Source organism: Protopterus annectens, chromosome 6.part0, assembly GCF_019279795.1.
Source record: "Protopterus annectens isolate FY-2018-M chromosome 6.part0, PAN1.0, whole genome shotgun sequence".
Taxonomy (NCBI): domain Eukaryota; kingdom Metazoa; phylum Chordata; order Ceratodontiformes; family Protopteridae; genus Protopterus; species Protopterus annectens.
In genome coordinates, this window is record NC_056737.1 from 1,160,114,879 (window position 1) to 1,160,129,778 (window position 14,900).

Sequence of the window (14,900 nt, forward strand, 5' to 3'; positions counted from 1 at the left end):
GAATACTGTCAGGCATGAACGGGTAAGTAATTAGAATCACTTATATTAGCTTCAGGTAGAACAGCTACTTAATTTTCTAATAGTGTCAGGCATGAATGGGTAAGTAATTAGAATCACTTATATTAGCTTCAGGTAGAACAGCTACTTAATTTTCTAATACTGTTAGGCATGAACGGGTAAGAATTAGAGTCACTTATATTAGCTTCAGGTAGAACAGCTACTTAATTTTCTAATACTGTCAGACATGAATGGGTAAGTAATTAGAATCACTTATATTAACTTCAGGTAGAACAGCAACTTAATTTTCTAATACTGTCAGGCATGAATAGGTAAGTAATTAGAATCACTTATATTAGCTTCAGGTAGAACAGCTACTTAATTTTCTAATAATGTCAGACATGAACGGGTAAGTAATTAGAATCACTTATATTAGCTTCAGGTAGAACAGCTACTTAATTTTGTAATACTGTCAGACATGATCGGGTAAGTAATTAGAATCACTTATATTAGCTTCAGGTAGAACAGCTACTTAATTTTCTGATACTGTCAGACATGAACGAGTAAGTAATTAGAATCACTTATATTATCTTCAGGCAGAATAGCTACTTAATTTTCTAATACTGTCAGGCATGACCGGGTAAGTAATTAGAATCACTTATATTAGCTTCAGGCAGAACAGCTACTTAATTTTCTAATATTGTCAGGCATGAATGAGTAAGAAATTAGAATCACTTATATTAGCTTCAGGTAGAACAGCTACTCAATTTTCTAATACTGTCAGACATGAATGGGTAAGTAATTAGAATCACTTATATTAGCCTCAGGTAGAACAGCTACTTAATTTTCTAATACTTTCAGGCATGAAAGGGTAAGTAATTAAAATCCCTTATATCAGTTTCAGGTAGAGCAGCTACTTTATTTTCTAATACTGTCAGGCATGAATGGGTAAGTAATTAGAATAACTTATATTAGCTTCAGGTAGAACAGCTACTTAATTTTCTAATACTGTCAGGCATGAACGGGTAAGTAATTAGAATCACTTATATTAGCTTCAGGTAGAACAGCTACTTAATTTTCTAATAGTGTCAGGCATGAATGGGTAAGTAATTAGAATCACTTATATTAACTTCAGGTAGAACAGCTACTTAATTTTCTAATACTGTCAGGCATGAACGGGTAAGAATTAGAATCACTTATATTAGCTTCAGGTAGAACAGCTACTTAATTTTCTAATACTGTCAGACATGAATGGGTAAGTAATTAGAATCACTTATATTAGCTTCAGGTAGAACAGGAACTTAATTTTCTAATACTGTCAGGCATGAATAGGTAAGTAATTAGGATCACTTATATTAGCTTCAGGTAGAACAGCTACTTAATTTTCTAATAATGTCAGACATGAACGGGTAAGTAATTAGAATCACTTATATTAGCTTCAGGTAGAACAGCTACTTAATTTTGTAATACTGTCAGACATGATCGGGTAAGTAATTAGAATCACTTATATTAGCTTCAGGTAGAACAGCTACTTAATTTTCTGATACTGTCAGACATGAACGAGTAAGTAATTAGAATCACTTATATTATCTTCAGGTAGAACAGCTACTTAATTTTCTAATACTTTCAGGCATGAACGGGTAAGTAATTAGAATCACTTATATTAGCTTTAGGTGGAACAACTACTTAAATTTCTAATAATGTCAGACATGAACGGGTAAGTAATTAGAATCACTTATATTAGCTTCAGGTAGAACAGCTACTTAATATTCTAATACTGTCAGGCATGTACGGGTAAGTAATTAGAATCACTTATATTAGCATCAGGTAGAACAGCGACTTAATTTTCTAATACTGTCAGGCATGAACGGGTAAGTAATTAGAATCACTTATATTAGCTTCAGGTAGAACAATGACTTAATTTTCTAATACTGTCAGGTATGAACGGGTAAGTAATTAGAATCACTTATATTAGCTTCAGGTAGAACAGTGACATAGTTTTCTAATACTGTCAGACATGTACGGGTAAGTAATTAGAATCGCTTATATTAGCTTCAGGTAGAACAGCGACTTAATTTTCTAATACTGTCAGACATGAACGGGTAATCAATTAGAATCACGTATATTAGCTTCAGGTAGAACAGCGACTTAATTTTTTAATACTGTCAGACATGAACGGGTAAGTAATTAGAATCACTTGTATTAGCTTCAGGTAGAACTGCTACTTAATTTTCTAATACTGTCAGACATGAACGGGTAAATAATTAGAATCACTTATATTAGCTTCAGGTAGAACAGCTACTTAATTTTCTAATACTGTCAGGCATGAACGGGTAAGTAATTAGAATCACTTATATTAGCTTCACATAGAACAGCTACTTATTTTTCTAATACTGTCAGGCATGAATGGGTACTCAAACTTAGAACACACTCTTATGCTTATCCTTTGAAATGTATTTCTTACATTATGCCCACGTCATTATCCAAGAAAGGTTACCTAGTACCCCCATGTCTCACTGCATGGGCCATCTGGTGTGATATATGCCTATTCAGTACTTTACAGTGTCTTCTATATACCCACTGGCTAATGTAAGTCTCTGAACGGCAGCATGCCTGCCACATTGGAATGGGCGCTACTTTATTTCTCCTTATAGTTTTCATGCAGTTTTTTGCAGGTGTACAATGGGCCATTGTACAGCTAGTTATCTTTGAATACAAGAGCAGCAGCCTCTCCTTGACATGTCTCACCCTCAAGCGATTATTTAATATGACTCAGATAAAAACAAAATAACTCATGAATCATTTTGAAATGTCATGGAAGGCAGCAACACACGTGAAATAAAATCTTCTCACTCTCCACCTAAGTTACCTGTGTCCATTATGAGCTCTGGATTTTCAGGGTACAAGTAGCATATTGTAGGTATTGAGTTACACAGTGATGTTATAGCGGTGCGAGCACAACAAAGACTAGAACAAACATTAAAATGCTTTATACCATCATAGGGAAGACGATAGCAGCCCTGGACACTTTTATCACCCACAGAAGAATGAGGCAGCTCATCTGGATTACTGTGAAGAGATGCACTTTTCTCATTGGAACATGCCTCAGGTAAATGAAATCAGGTTGGTGTTTTGCAGGCATCGCAAACAGCCTTATTCTGTCATACAGCTGAAAAATAAAGGAAAATTATACATTAAAGTAAGTGATTGAACTAACACAATTATTAAAGTGCATAATCTGCAGTTATAGCACTATATTCAGCAACTGAAACAATACTAATTTCATGAACTTTAATCATAAATTGACTTAGAAATGGGGTCCATTTCTGTCATGGTACTAGAAACCCAAAAGACTTGGAGAAATTAAATCAGGAATTACAATTCTATACATCTTTGTGTCATATGTAAAAACTGTAGTACATTTACAAAATTGTTTTTTTCAAAGGAGAACAATTTGTTAGTTGAGTTATTAATTTTAACAGCAAATGGCTGATTATATCATTTTAAAAATAAAATTGTCTGCTTGCCACCAAGGAATAAACATTAAGCTCCATTAGTTTTTTTGTACAGGATGTGGTACGGAGGCTATAGCATTTAAATTGTGTGTACCTGGGTTGCCTTCGTTTTAAATATTCACTTACAAAAACTGTAGCAAGATTTTCAGAGATCTTTACTGACACATGGAGCTTGTAGATCTTGTGACCCAAATATCTAATTTACAGTTTAAGCAATGTCATACTAGGTAAAGCATTGCGTGTTTTTGTATGTCTCAAAACAAAAGTCATAAAGTCATTTATTATGATTTACTAGTGTTCTGATGCAAAACCTTTTGACACAGAACTGATGAAAAGCATGATCATTGCCAAACTATGACTGATTGATTCTTCAAGGACAATGCAGACTCGTCTATGAATGCCATGCTGCAGATAATACCTGGGGATGGACTTTGTAGATTGACCCATTCTGATACATGTGTGATACATGAGGGAAAGAGTGGCCTGCTCAGTTTTTCAGCACACTCTGGTGACATTTCTGAATTTTGCTTCACTGTTTTAACTCATTTTGACAAGATACATTTGAATATGGCATCTATTTCTTAAGTGGCAACATTCCCGTCACCTGAGCTGTATTACTTCTAAACACATCTGTCTCCGATATTGCATGACTGCAATTTATTCTAAATGCAGGCGTTCTAGCTTCCCAGCTGAATTTGAACCTGTTAATGTAACAGCTGGCTTCTGACAGCTTTACCACACATTCTTTTATTCTAAAACTGGACTGATATTTTTCTGTGTAAGATACTGGACTTTTATCAGGCCAATTACTTGTTAAAGATCAACTGCTGTCTTTAGACAGTTAACATTACATGTTTCCTTAAAAGGATGTGGTTAGACTGTTGTTTTATTTTTTTCTGACCTTTTTACCTAGTCAGGTATATACATAATTCATAGTTTATCAACTAGACCTTCTGATTAAGGAGATAGCGATAACCAAACTAGTGTTACACACTGAAATACATTTTAAATGTAATCCCTTTCAAATTGTGCTTTAGTTTTTGCATGATATAGGAAATTACTTTAGACTGAAACACTATAGTCTAGATATAGCAAATACACGGTATTGCAGTGCAACTTATATTGACCTCTTGTCGATCTAACATGTGTGCCCAGAAATGCTACAACAGCATTAAGAAAGTTGCACCATTGTCTACATGCCATCTGCCTGGCAGAAAACAACAAGTGATTAGTTGCTTCAAAGGTCAACACCATGCACCTCTCAATGTTCATGCCACTGTCGGATTAAAACAATTGGTAGGTAATTGCTGGATGGCCTTGCCTGTACCTTATTGAGTACAATGTGGACAAGGATTCTTGTAGTTGAGTTTAACTCCCAGATGCTGAACTCCCTGAGTACTATTTTCCATAGGAAATCACTGGGAATCGGGAGTTCAATTTCTATCTGCATTTCAGCAGTGATGCCTTTTAAGCCATTCCTTCACACTTTATACAACTAAGGATACATAAGTTTGGGATTGTGATGGTGCAGAGGGTTTGCACTTGAATAAAAATACTTTTAAACTTAACATTGATGTGAGCTCCTGATAAGTTGAATTTGAGTTGAGAACGCATTGAGTTGAATGCGGACAACTCATGAGGGAAGTAACTGGACACCTACTACAATATCAGTGACACTCACTTGTCACAACAATCTTGTCATTTTTATTTCTCGAGTTATGATGTCACTTGTGTCTAAATACTCTTAAGAACATGTGCTCACTTCTTGACTTATAGTGTGCCATTTAAATGAGGATTTTGGGGAATGAGAAACAACACAGACTTTTAACAGGCTCCAAAAATTACAGAACCTATATTAGTTTAATATGATATTGGATTGTAAAACAGTAGCTCCTTTTGGGGTTAAATTTAGAAATTTTGTACAAACTTTGTGGACAGATAATGGTATCACTTCTAACTTCTTGATGTTATTTAATGCTCCAGTTCCAGATCCCGTTCCTAGGGTGCAGGTGCCTGTCCTTATTTAATGCTCCAGTTCCAGATTCTGTTCCTAGGGTGCAGGTGCCTGTCCCTATCTAATGGTCCAGTTCCAGATTCCATTCCTAGGGTGCAGGTGCCTGTCCTTATCTAATGGTCCAGTTCCAGATTCCGTTCCTAGGGTGCAGGTGCCTGTCCTTATTGAATGCTCCAGTTCCAGATTCCATTCCTAGGGTGCAGATGCTTGTCCTTATTTAATGCTCCAGTTCCAGATTCCGTTCCTAGGGTGCAGGTGCCTGTCCTTATTTAATGCTCCAGTTCCAGATTCCGTTCCTAGGGTGCAGGTGCCTGTTCTTATTTAATGCTCCCATTCCAGATTCCGTTCTTAGGGTGCAGGTGCCTGTCATTATTTAATGCTCCAGTTCCAGATTCCATTCTTAGGGTGCAGGCGCCTGTCCTTATTTAATGGTCCAGTTCCAGATTCCATTCCTAGGGTGCTGGTGCCTGTCCTTATTTAATGCTCCAGTTTCAGATTCCGTTCCTAGGGTGCAGGTGCCTGTCCTTATTTAATGCTCCAGTTCCAGATTCCATTCCTAGGGTGCAAGTGCCTGTCCCTATTTAATGCTCCAGTTCCAGATTCCGTTCTTAGGGTGCAGGTGCCTGTCCTTATTTAATGCTCCAATTCCAGATTCCGTTCCTAGGGTGCAGGTGCATGTCGTAATTTAATGCTCCAGTTCCAGATTCCGTTCCTACAGTGCAGGTGCCTGTCCTTATTTAATGCTCCAGTTCCAGATTCCGTTCTTAGGGAGCAGGTGCCTGCCCTTATTTAATGCTCCAGTTCCAGATTCCGTTCTTAGGGTGCAGGTGCCTGTCCTTATTTAATGGTCCAGTTCCAGATTCCATTCCTAGGGTGCAGGTGCCTGTCCTTATTTAATGCTCCAGTTTCAGATTCCGTTCCTAGGGTGCAGGAGCCTGTCCTTATTTAATGCTCCAGTTCAAGATTCCATTCCTAGGGTGCAGGTGCCTGTCCTTATATAATGGTCCAGGTCCAGATTCCATTCCTAGGGTGCAGGTGCCTGTCCTTATTTAATGGTCCAGTTCCAGATTCCATTCCTAGGGTGCAGGTGCCTGTCTTTATCTAATGCTCCAGTTCCAGATTCCATTCCTAGGGTGCAGATGCCTGTCATTATTTAATGCTCCAGTTCCAGATTCCGTTCTTAGGGTGCAGGTGCCTGTCCTTATTTAATGGTCCAGTTCTAGATTCCGTTCCTAGGGTGCAAGTGCCTGTCCTTATTTAATGCTCCAGTTCCAGATTCCATTCCTAGGGTCCAGGTGCCTGTCCTTATTTAATACTCCAGTTCCAGATTCCATTCCTAGGATGCAGGTGCCTGTCCTTATTTAATGCTCCAGTTCCAGATTCCATTCCTAGGGTGCAGGTGCCTGTCCTTATTTAATGCTCCAGTTCCAGATTCCGTTCCTAGGGTGCAGGTGCCTGTCCTTATTTAATGCTCCAGTTCCAGATTCCATTCCTAGGGTGCAGGTGCCTGTCCTTATTTAATGCTCCAGTTCCAGATTCCGTTCCTAGGGTGCAGGTGCCTGTCCTTATTTAATGCTCCAGTTCCAGATTCCATTCCTAGGGTCCAGGTGCCTGTCCTTATTTAATACTCCAGTTCCAGATTCCATTCCTAGGATGCAGGTGCCTGTCCTTATTTAATGCTCCAGTTCCAGATTCCATTCCTAGGGTGCTGGTGCCTGTCCTTATTTAATGCTCCAGTTTCAGATTCCGTTCCTAGGGTGCAGGTGCCTGTCCTTATTTAATGCTCCAGTTCCAGATTCCATTCCTAGGGTGCAAGTGCCTGTCCCTATTTAATGCTCCAGTTCCAGATTCCGTTCTTAGGGTGCAGGTGCCTGTCCTTATTTAATGCTCCAATTCCAGATTCCGTTCCTAGGGTGCAGGTGCATGTCGTAATTTAATGCTCCAGTTCCAGATTCCGTTCCTACAGTGCAGGTGCCTGTCCTTATTTAATGCTCCAGTTCCAGATTCCGTTCTTAGGGAGCAGGTGCCTGCCCTTATTTAATGCTCCAGTTCCAGATTCCGTTCTTAGGGTGCAGGTGCCTGTCCTTATTTAATGGTCCAGTTCCAGATTCCATTCCTAGGGTGCAGGTGCCTGTCCTTATTTAATGCTCCAGTTTCCATTCCTAGGGTGAAGGAGCCTGTCCTTATTTAATGCTCCAGTTCAAGATTCCATTCCTAGGGTGCAGGTGCCTGTCCTTATATAATGGTCCAGGTCCAGATTCCATTCCTAGGGTGCAGGTGCCTGTCCTTATTTAATGGTCCAGTTCCAGATTCCATTCCTAGGGTGCAGGGGTGCCTGTCTTTATCTAATGCTCCAGTTCCAGATTCCATTCCTAGGGTGCAGATGCCTGTCATTATTTAATGCTCCAGTTCCAGATTCCGTTCTTAGGGTGCAGGTGCCTGTCCTTATTTAATGGTCCAGTTCTAGATTCCGTTCCTAGGGTGCAAGTGCCTGTCCTTATTTAATGCTCCAGTTCCAGATTCCATTCCTAGGGTCCAGGTGCCTGTCCTTATTTAATACTCCAGTTCCAGATTCCATTCCTAGGATGCAGGTGCCTGTCCTTATTTAATGCTCCAGTTCCAGATTCCATTCCTAGGGTGCAGGTGCATGTCCTTATTTAATGCTCCAGTTCCAGATTCCGTTCCTAGGGTGCAGGTGCCTGTCCTTATTGAATGCGCCAGTTCCAGATTCCGTACCTAGGGTGCAGGTGCCTGTCCTTATTTAATGCTCCAGTTCCAGATTCCGTTCCTAGGGTGCAGGTGCCTGTCCTTATTTAATGCTCCAGTTCCAGATTCCATTCCTAGGGTCCAGGTGCCTGTCCTTATTTAATACTCCAGTTCCAGATTCCATTCCTAGGATGCAGGTGCCTGTCCTTATTTAATGCTCCAGTTCCAGATTCCATTCCTAGGGTGCAGGTGCCTGTCCTTATTTAATGCTCCAGTTCCAGATTCCGTTCCTAGGGTGCAGGTGCCTGTCCTTATTTAATGCTCCAGTTCCAGATTCCGTTCCTAGGGTGCAAGTGCCTGTCCTTATTTAATGCTCCAGTTCCAGATTCCGTTCCTAGGGTGCAGGTGCTTGACCTTATTTAATGCTCCAGTTCCAAATTCCATTCCTAGGGTGAAGGTGCCTGTCCTTATTTAATGCTCCAGTTCCAGATTCAGTTCCTAGGGTGCAGGTGCCTGTACTCATTTAATGCTCCAGTTCCAGATTTCATTCCTAGGGTGCAGGTGCCTGTCCTTATTTAATGCTCCAGTTCCAGATTCCATTCCTAGGGTGAAGGTGCCTGCCCTTATTTAATGGTCCAGTTCCAGATTCCATTCCTCGGGTGCAGGTACCTGTCCTTATTTAATGGTCCAGTTCCAGATTCCGTTCCTAGGGTTCAGGTGCCTTTCCTTATCTAATGCTCCAGTTCCAGATTCCGTTCCTAGGGTGCAGGTGCCTGCCCTCATTTAATGCTCCAGTTCCAGATTCCGTTCCTAGGGTGCAGGTGCCTGTCCTTATTTAATGCTCCTGTTCCAGATTCCATTCCTAGGGTGCAGATGCCTGTCCTTATTTATTGCTCCAGTTCCAGATTCCGTTCTTACGGTGCAGGTGCCTGTCCTTATTTAATGGTCCAGTTCCAGATTCCATTCCTAGGGTGCAGGTGCCTGTCATTATTTAATGCTCCAGTTCCAGATTCTGTTCCTAGGGTGCAGGTGCCTGTCCTTATTTAATGCTCCAGTTCCAGATTCCATTCCTAGGGTGCATGTGCCTGTCCTTATTTAATGCTCCAATTCCAGATTCTGTTCCCACGGTGCAGGTGCCTGTCCATATTTAATGCTCCAGTTCCAGATTCCGTTCCTAGGGTGCAGGTGCCTGTCCTTATTTAATGCTCCAGTTCCAGATTCCGTTCCTAGGGTGCAGGTGCCTGTTCTTATTTAATTCTCCCGTTCCAGATTCCGTTCTTAGGGTGCATGTGCCTGTCCTTATTTAATGCTCCATTTCCAGATTCCGTTCTTAGGGTGCAGGTGTTTGTCCTTATTTAATGGTCCAGTTCCAGATTCCATTCCTAGGGTGCAGGTGCCTGTCCTTATTTAATGCTCCAGTTCCAGATTCCGTTCCTAGGGTGCAGGTGCATGTCCTTATTTAATGCTCCAGTTCCAGATTCCATTCCTTGGGTGCAGGTGCTTGTCCTTATTTAATGCTCCAGTTCCAGATTCCATTCCTAGGGTGCAGGTGGCTGTCATTATTTAATGCTCCAGTTCCAGATTCCGTTCCTAGAGTGCAGGTGCTTGTCCTTATTTAATGCTCCAGTTCCAGATTCCATTCCTAGGGTGCAGGTGCCTGTCCTTATTTAATGCTCCAGTTCCAGATTCCGTTCTTAGGGTGCAGGTGCCTGTCCTTATTTAATGCTCCAGTTCCAGATTCCATTCCTAGGGTGCAGGTGCCTGTCCTTATTTATTGCTCCAGTTCCAGATTCCATTCCTAGACTGCAGGTGCCTGTCCTTATTTAATGCTCCAGTTCCAGATTCCGTTCTTAGGGAGCAGGTGCCTGTCCTTATTTAATGCTCCAGTTCCAGATTCCGTTCTTAGGGTGCAGATGCCTGTCCTTATTTAATGGTCCAGTTCCTGATTCCATTCCTAGGGTGCAGGTGCCTGTCCTTATTTAATGCTCCAGTTCCAGATTCCATTCCTAGGGTGCAGGTGCCTGTCCTTACTTAATGCTCCAGTTCCAAATTCCGTTCCTACGGTGCAGCTGCCTGTCCTTATTTAATGCTCCAGTTCCAGATTCCGTTCCTAGGGTGAAGGAGCCTGTCCTTATTTAATGCTCCAGTTCCAGATTCCATTCCTAGGGTGCCGGTGCCTGTCCTTATTTAATGGTCCAGTTCTAGATTCCATTCCTAGGGTGCAGGTGCCTGTCCTTATTTAATGGTCCAGTTTCAGATCCCGATCGTAGGGTGCAGGTGCCTGTCCTTATCTAATGCTCTAGTTCCAGATTCCATTTCTAGGGTGCAGATGCCTGTCCTTATTTAATGCTCCAGTTCCAGATTCCGTTCCTAGGGTGCAGGTGCCTGTCCTTATTTAATGCTCCAGTTCCAGATTCCGTTCCTAGGGTGCAAGTGCCTGTCCTTATATAATGCTCCAGTTCTAGATTCCGTTCCTAGGGTGCAGGTGCCTGTCCTTATTTAATGCTCCAGTTCCAAATTCCATTTCTAGGGTGCAGGTGCCTGTCCTTATTTAATGCTCCAGTTCCAGATTTCATTCCTAGGGTGCAGGTGCCTGTCGTTATTTAATGCTCCAGTTCCAGATTCCATTCCTACGGTGAAAGTGCCTGTCCTTATTTAATGGTCCAGTTCCAGATTCCATTCCTAGGGTGCAGGTACCTGTCCTTATTTAATGGTGCAGTTCCAGATTCCGTTCCTAGGGTGCAGGTGCCTTTCCTTATCTAATGCTCCAGTTCCAGATTCCGTTCCTAGGGTGCAGGTGCCTGTCCTCATTTAATGCTCCAGTTCCAGATTCCATTCCTAGGGTGCAGGTGCCTGTCCTTATTTAATGCTCCAGTTCCAGATTCCATTCCTAGGGTGCAGATGCCTGTTTTTATTTGATGCTCCAGTTCCAGATTCCGTTCCTAGGGTGCAGGTGCCTGTCCTTATTTAATGCTCCAGTTCCAGATTCTGTTCCTAGGGTGCAGATGCCTTTCCTTATCTAATGCTCCAGTTCTAGATTCCGTTCCTAGGGTGCAGGTGCCTGTCCTCATTTAATGCTCCAGTTCCAGATTCCGTTTCTAGGGTGCAGGTGCCCTTTTTTTAATGCTCCAGTTCCAGGTTCCATTCCTAGGGTGCAGATGCCTGTCCTTATTTAATGCTCCAGTTCCAGATTCCGTTCTTAGGGTTTAGGTGCCTGTCCTTACTTAATGGTCTAGTTCCAGATTCCGTTCCTAGGGTGCAGTTGCCTGTCCTTATTTAATGCTCCAGTTACAGATTCCATTCCTAGGGTGCAGGTGCCTGTCCTTATTTAATCCTCCAGTTCCAGATTCCGTTTCTAGGGTGCAGGTGCCTGTCTTTATTTAATGCTCCAGTTCCAGATTCCGTTCCTAGGGTGCAGGTGCCTGTCCTTATTTAATGCTCCCATTCCAGATTCCGTTCTTAGGGTGCATGTGCCTGTCCTTATTTAATGCTCCAGTTCCAGATTCCGTTCTTAGGGAGCAGGTGCCTGTCCTTATTTAATGCTCCAATACCAGATTCCGTTCCTAGGGTGCAGGTGCATGTCCTAATTTAATGCTCCAGTTCCAGATTCCGTTCCTACAGTGCAGGTGCCTGTCCTTATTTAATGCTCCAGTTCCAGATTCCGTTCTTAGGGAGCAGGTGCATGTCCTTATTTAATGCTCCAGTTCCAGATTCCATTCTTAGGGTGCAGGTGCCTGTCCTTATTTAATGGTCCAGTTCCAGATTCCAGTCCTAGGGTGCAGGTGCCTGTCCTTATTTAATGCTCCAGTTTCCATTCCTAGGGTGAAGGAGCCTGTCCTTATTTAATGCTCCAGTTCAAGATTCCATTCCTAGGGTGCAGGTGCCTGTCCTTATATAATGGTCCAGGTCCAGATTCCATTCCTAGGGTGCAGGTGCCTGTCTTTATCTAATGCTCCAGTTCCAGATTCCATTCCTAGGGTGCAGATGCCTGTCATTATTTAATGATCCAGTTCCAGATTCCGTTCTTAGGGTGCAGGTGCCTGTCCTTATTTAATGGTCCATTTCCAGATTCCGTTCCTAGGGTGCAGGTGCCTGTCCTTATTTAATGGTCCAGTTCCAGATTCCGTTCCTAGGGTGCAGGTGCCTGTCCTTATTTAATGCTCCAGTTCCAGATTCCATTCCTAGGGTGCAGGTGCCTGTCCTTATTTAATGCTCCAGTTCCAGATTCCGTTCCTAGGGTGCAGGTGCCTGTCCTTATTTAATGCTCCAGTTCCAGATTCCGTTCCTAGGGTGCAGGTGCCTGTCCTTATTGAATGCCCCAGTTCCAGATTCTGTACCTAGGTTGCAGGTGCCTGTCCTTATTTAATGCTCCAGTTCCAGATTCCGTTCCTAGGGTGCAGGTGCCTGTCCTTATTTAATGCTCCAGTTCCAGATTCCATTCCTAGGGTGCAGGTGCCTGTCCTTATTTAATGCTCCAGTTCCAGATTCCATTCCTAGGGTGCAGGTGCCTGTCCTTATTTAATGCTCCAGTTCCAGATTCCATTCCTAGGGTGCAGGTGCCTGTCCTTATTTAATGCTCCAGTTCCAGATTCCTTTCCTAGGGTGCAGGTGCCTGTCCTTATTTAATGCTCCAGTTCCAGATTCCGTTCCTAGGGTGCAAGTGCCTGTCCTTATTTAATGCTCCAGTTCCAGATTCCGTTCCTAGGGTGCAGGTGCCTGTCCTTATTTAATGCTCCAGTTCCAAATTCCATTCCTAGGGTGAAGGTGCCTGTCCTTATTTAATGCTCCAGTTCCAGATTCAGTTCCTAGGGTGCAGGTGCCTGTCCTTATTTAATGCTCCAGTTCCAGATTTCATTCCTAGGGTGCAGGTGCCTGTCCTTATTTAATGCTCCAGTTCCAGATTCCATTCCTAGGGTGAAGCTGCCTGTCCTTATTTTATGGTCCAGTTCCAGATTTCATTCCTCGGGTGCAGGTACCTGTCCTTATTTAATGGTCCAGTTCCAGATTCCGTTCCTAGGGTTCAGGTGCCTTTCCTTATCTAATGCTCCAGTTCCAGATTCCGTTCCTAGGGTGCAGGTGCCTGTCCTCATTTAATGCTCCAGTTCCAGATTCCGTTCCTAGGGTGCAGGTGCCTGTCCTTATTTAATGCTCCTGTTCCAGATTCCATTCCTAGGGTGCAGATGCCTGTCCTTATTTATTGCTCCAGTTCCAGATTCCGTTCTTACGGTGCAGGTGCCTGTTCTTATTTAATGGTCCAGTTCCAGATTCCATTCCTAGGGTGCAGGTGCCTGTCGTTATTTAATGCTCCAGTTCTAGATTCTGTTCCTAGGGTGCAGGTGCCTGTCCTTATTTAATGCTCCAGTTCCAGATTCCATTCCTAGGGTGCATGTGCCTGTCCTTATTTAATGCTCCAGTTCCAGATTCTGTTCCTAGACTGGAGGTGCCTGTCCTTATTTAATGCTCCAGTTCCAGATTCCGTACCTATGGTGCAGGTGCCTGTCCTTTTTTAATGCTCCAGTTCCGGATTTCGTTCCTAGGGTGAAGGTGCCTGTCCTTATTTAATGCTCCTGTTCCAGATTCCATTGCTAAGGTGCAGCTGCCTGTCCTTATTTAATGCTCCAGTTCCAGATTCCATTCCTAGGGTGCATGTGCCTGTCCTTATTTAATGATCCAGTTCCAGATTCTGTTCCGAGGATGGAGGTGCCTGTCCTTATTTAATGCTCCAGTTCCAGATTCCGTTCCTAGGGTGCAGGTGCCTGTCCTTATTTAATGCTCCAGTTCCAGATTCCGTTCCTAGGGTGCAGGTGCCTGTCCTTATTTAATGCTCCAGTTCCAGATTCCGTTCCTAGGGTGCAGGTGCCTGTCCTTATTTAATGCTCCAGTTCCAGATTCTGTTCCTAGGGTGCAGGTGCCTGTCCTTATTTAATGCTCCAGTTCCAGATTCTGTTCCTAGGGTGCAGGTGCCTGTCCTTATTTAATGCTCCAGTTCCAGATTTCATTCCTAGGGTGCAGGTGCCTGTCCTTATTTAATGCTCCAGTTCCAGATTCTGTTCCTAGGGTGCAGGTGCCTGTCCTTATTTAATGCTCCAGTTCCAGATTCCATTCCTAGGGTGCAGGTGCCTGTCCTTATTTAATGCTCCAGTTCCAGATTCCGTTCCTAGGGTGCAGGTGCCTGTCCTTATTTAATGCTCCAGTTCCAGATTCCGTTCCTAGGGTGCAGGTGCCTGTCCTTATTTAATGCTCCAGTTCCAGATTCTGTTCCTAGGGTGCAGGTGCCTGTCCTTATTTAATGCTCCAGTTCCAGATTCCATTCCTAAGGAGCAGGTGCCTGTCCTTATTTAATGCTCCAGTTCCAGATTCCATTCCTAGGGTGCAGGTGCCTGTCCTTATTTAATGCTCCAGTTCCAGATTCCATTCCTAGGGTGCAGGTGCCTGTCCTTATTTAATGCTCCAGTTCCAGATTCCATTCCTAGGGTGCAGGTGCCTGTCCTTATTTAATGCTCCAGTTCCAGATTCCGTTCCTAGGGTGCAGGTGCCTGTCCTTATTTAATGCTCCAGTTCCAGATTCCATTCCTAGGGTGCAGGTGCCTGTCCTTATTTAATGCTCCAGTTCCAGATTCCATTCCTAGGGTGCAGGTGCCTGTCCTTATTTAATGCTCCAGTTCCAG

The 14,900-nt window shown here is 43.0% G+C and overlaps 1 protein-coding gene across 1 annotated transcript in view; it reads right to left on the reverse strand.

Annotated features, from left to right (window-relative positions):
* SLC4A10 (solute carrier family 4 member 10) overlaps positions 1-14,900 on the reverse strand; it is a 3,247,445-nt gene that overhangs the window by 383,168 nt on the left and 2,849,377 nt on the right. The window contains exon 21 of the mRNA XM_044074780.1: positions 2,993-3,166. Coding sequence (XP_043930715.1) covers positions 2,993-3,166 — 174 coding nt within the window. The remainder of the gene's footprint in view (positions 1-2,992; positions 3,167-14,900) is intronic.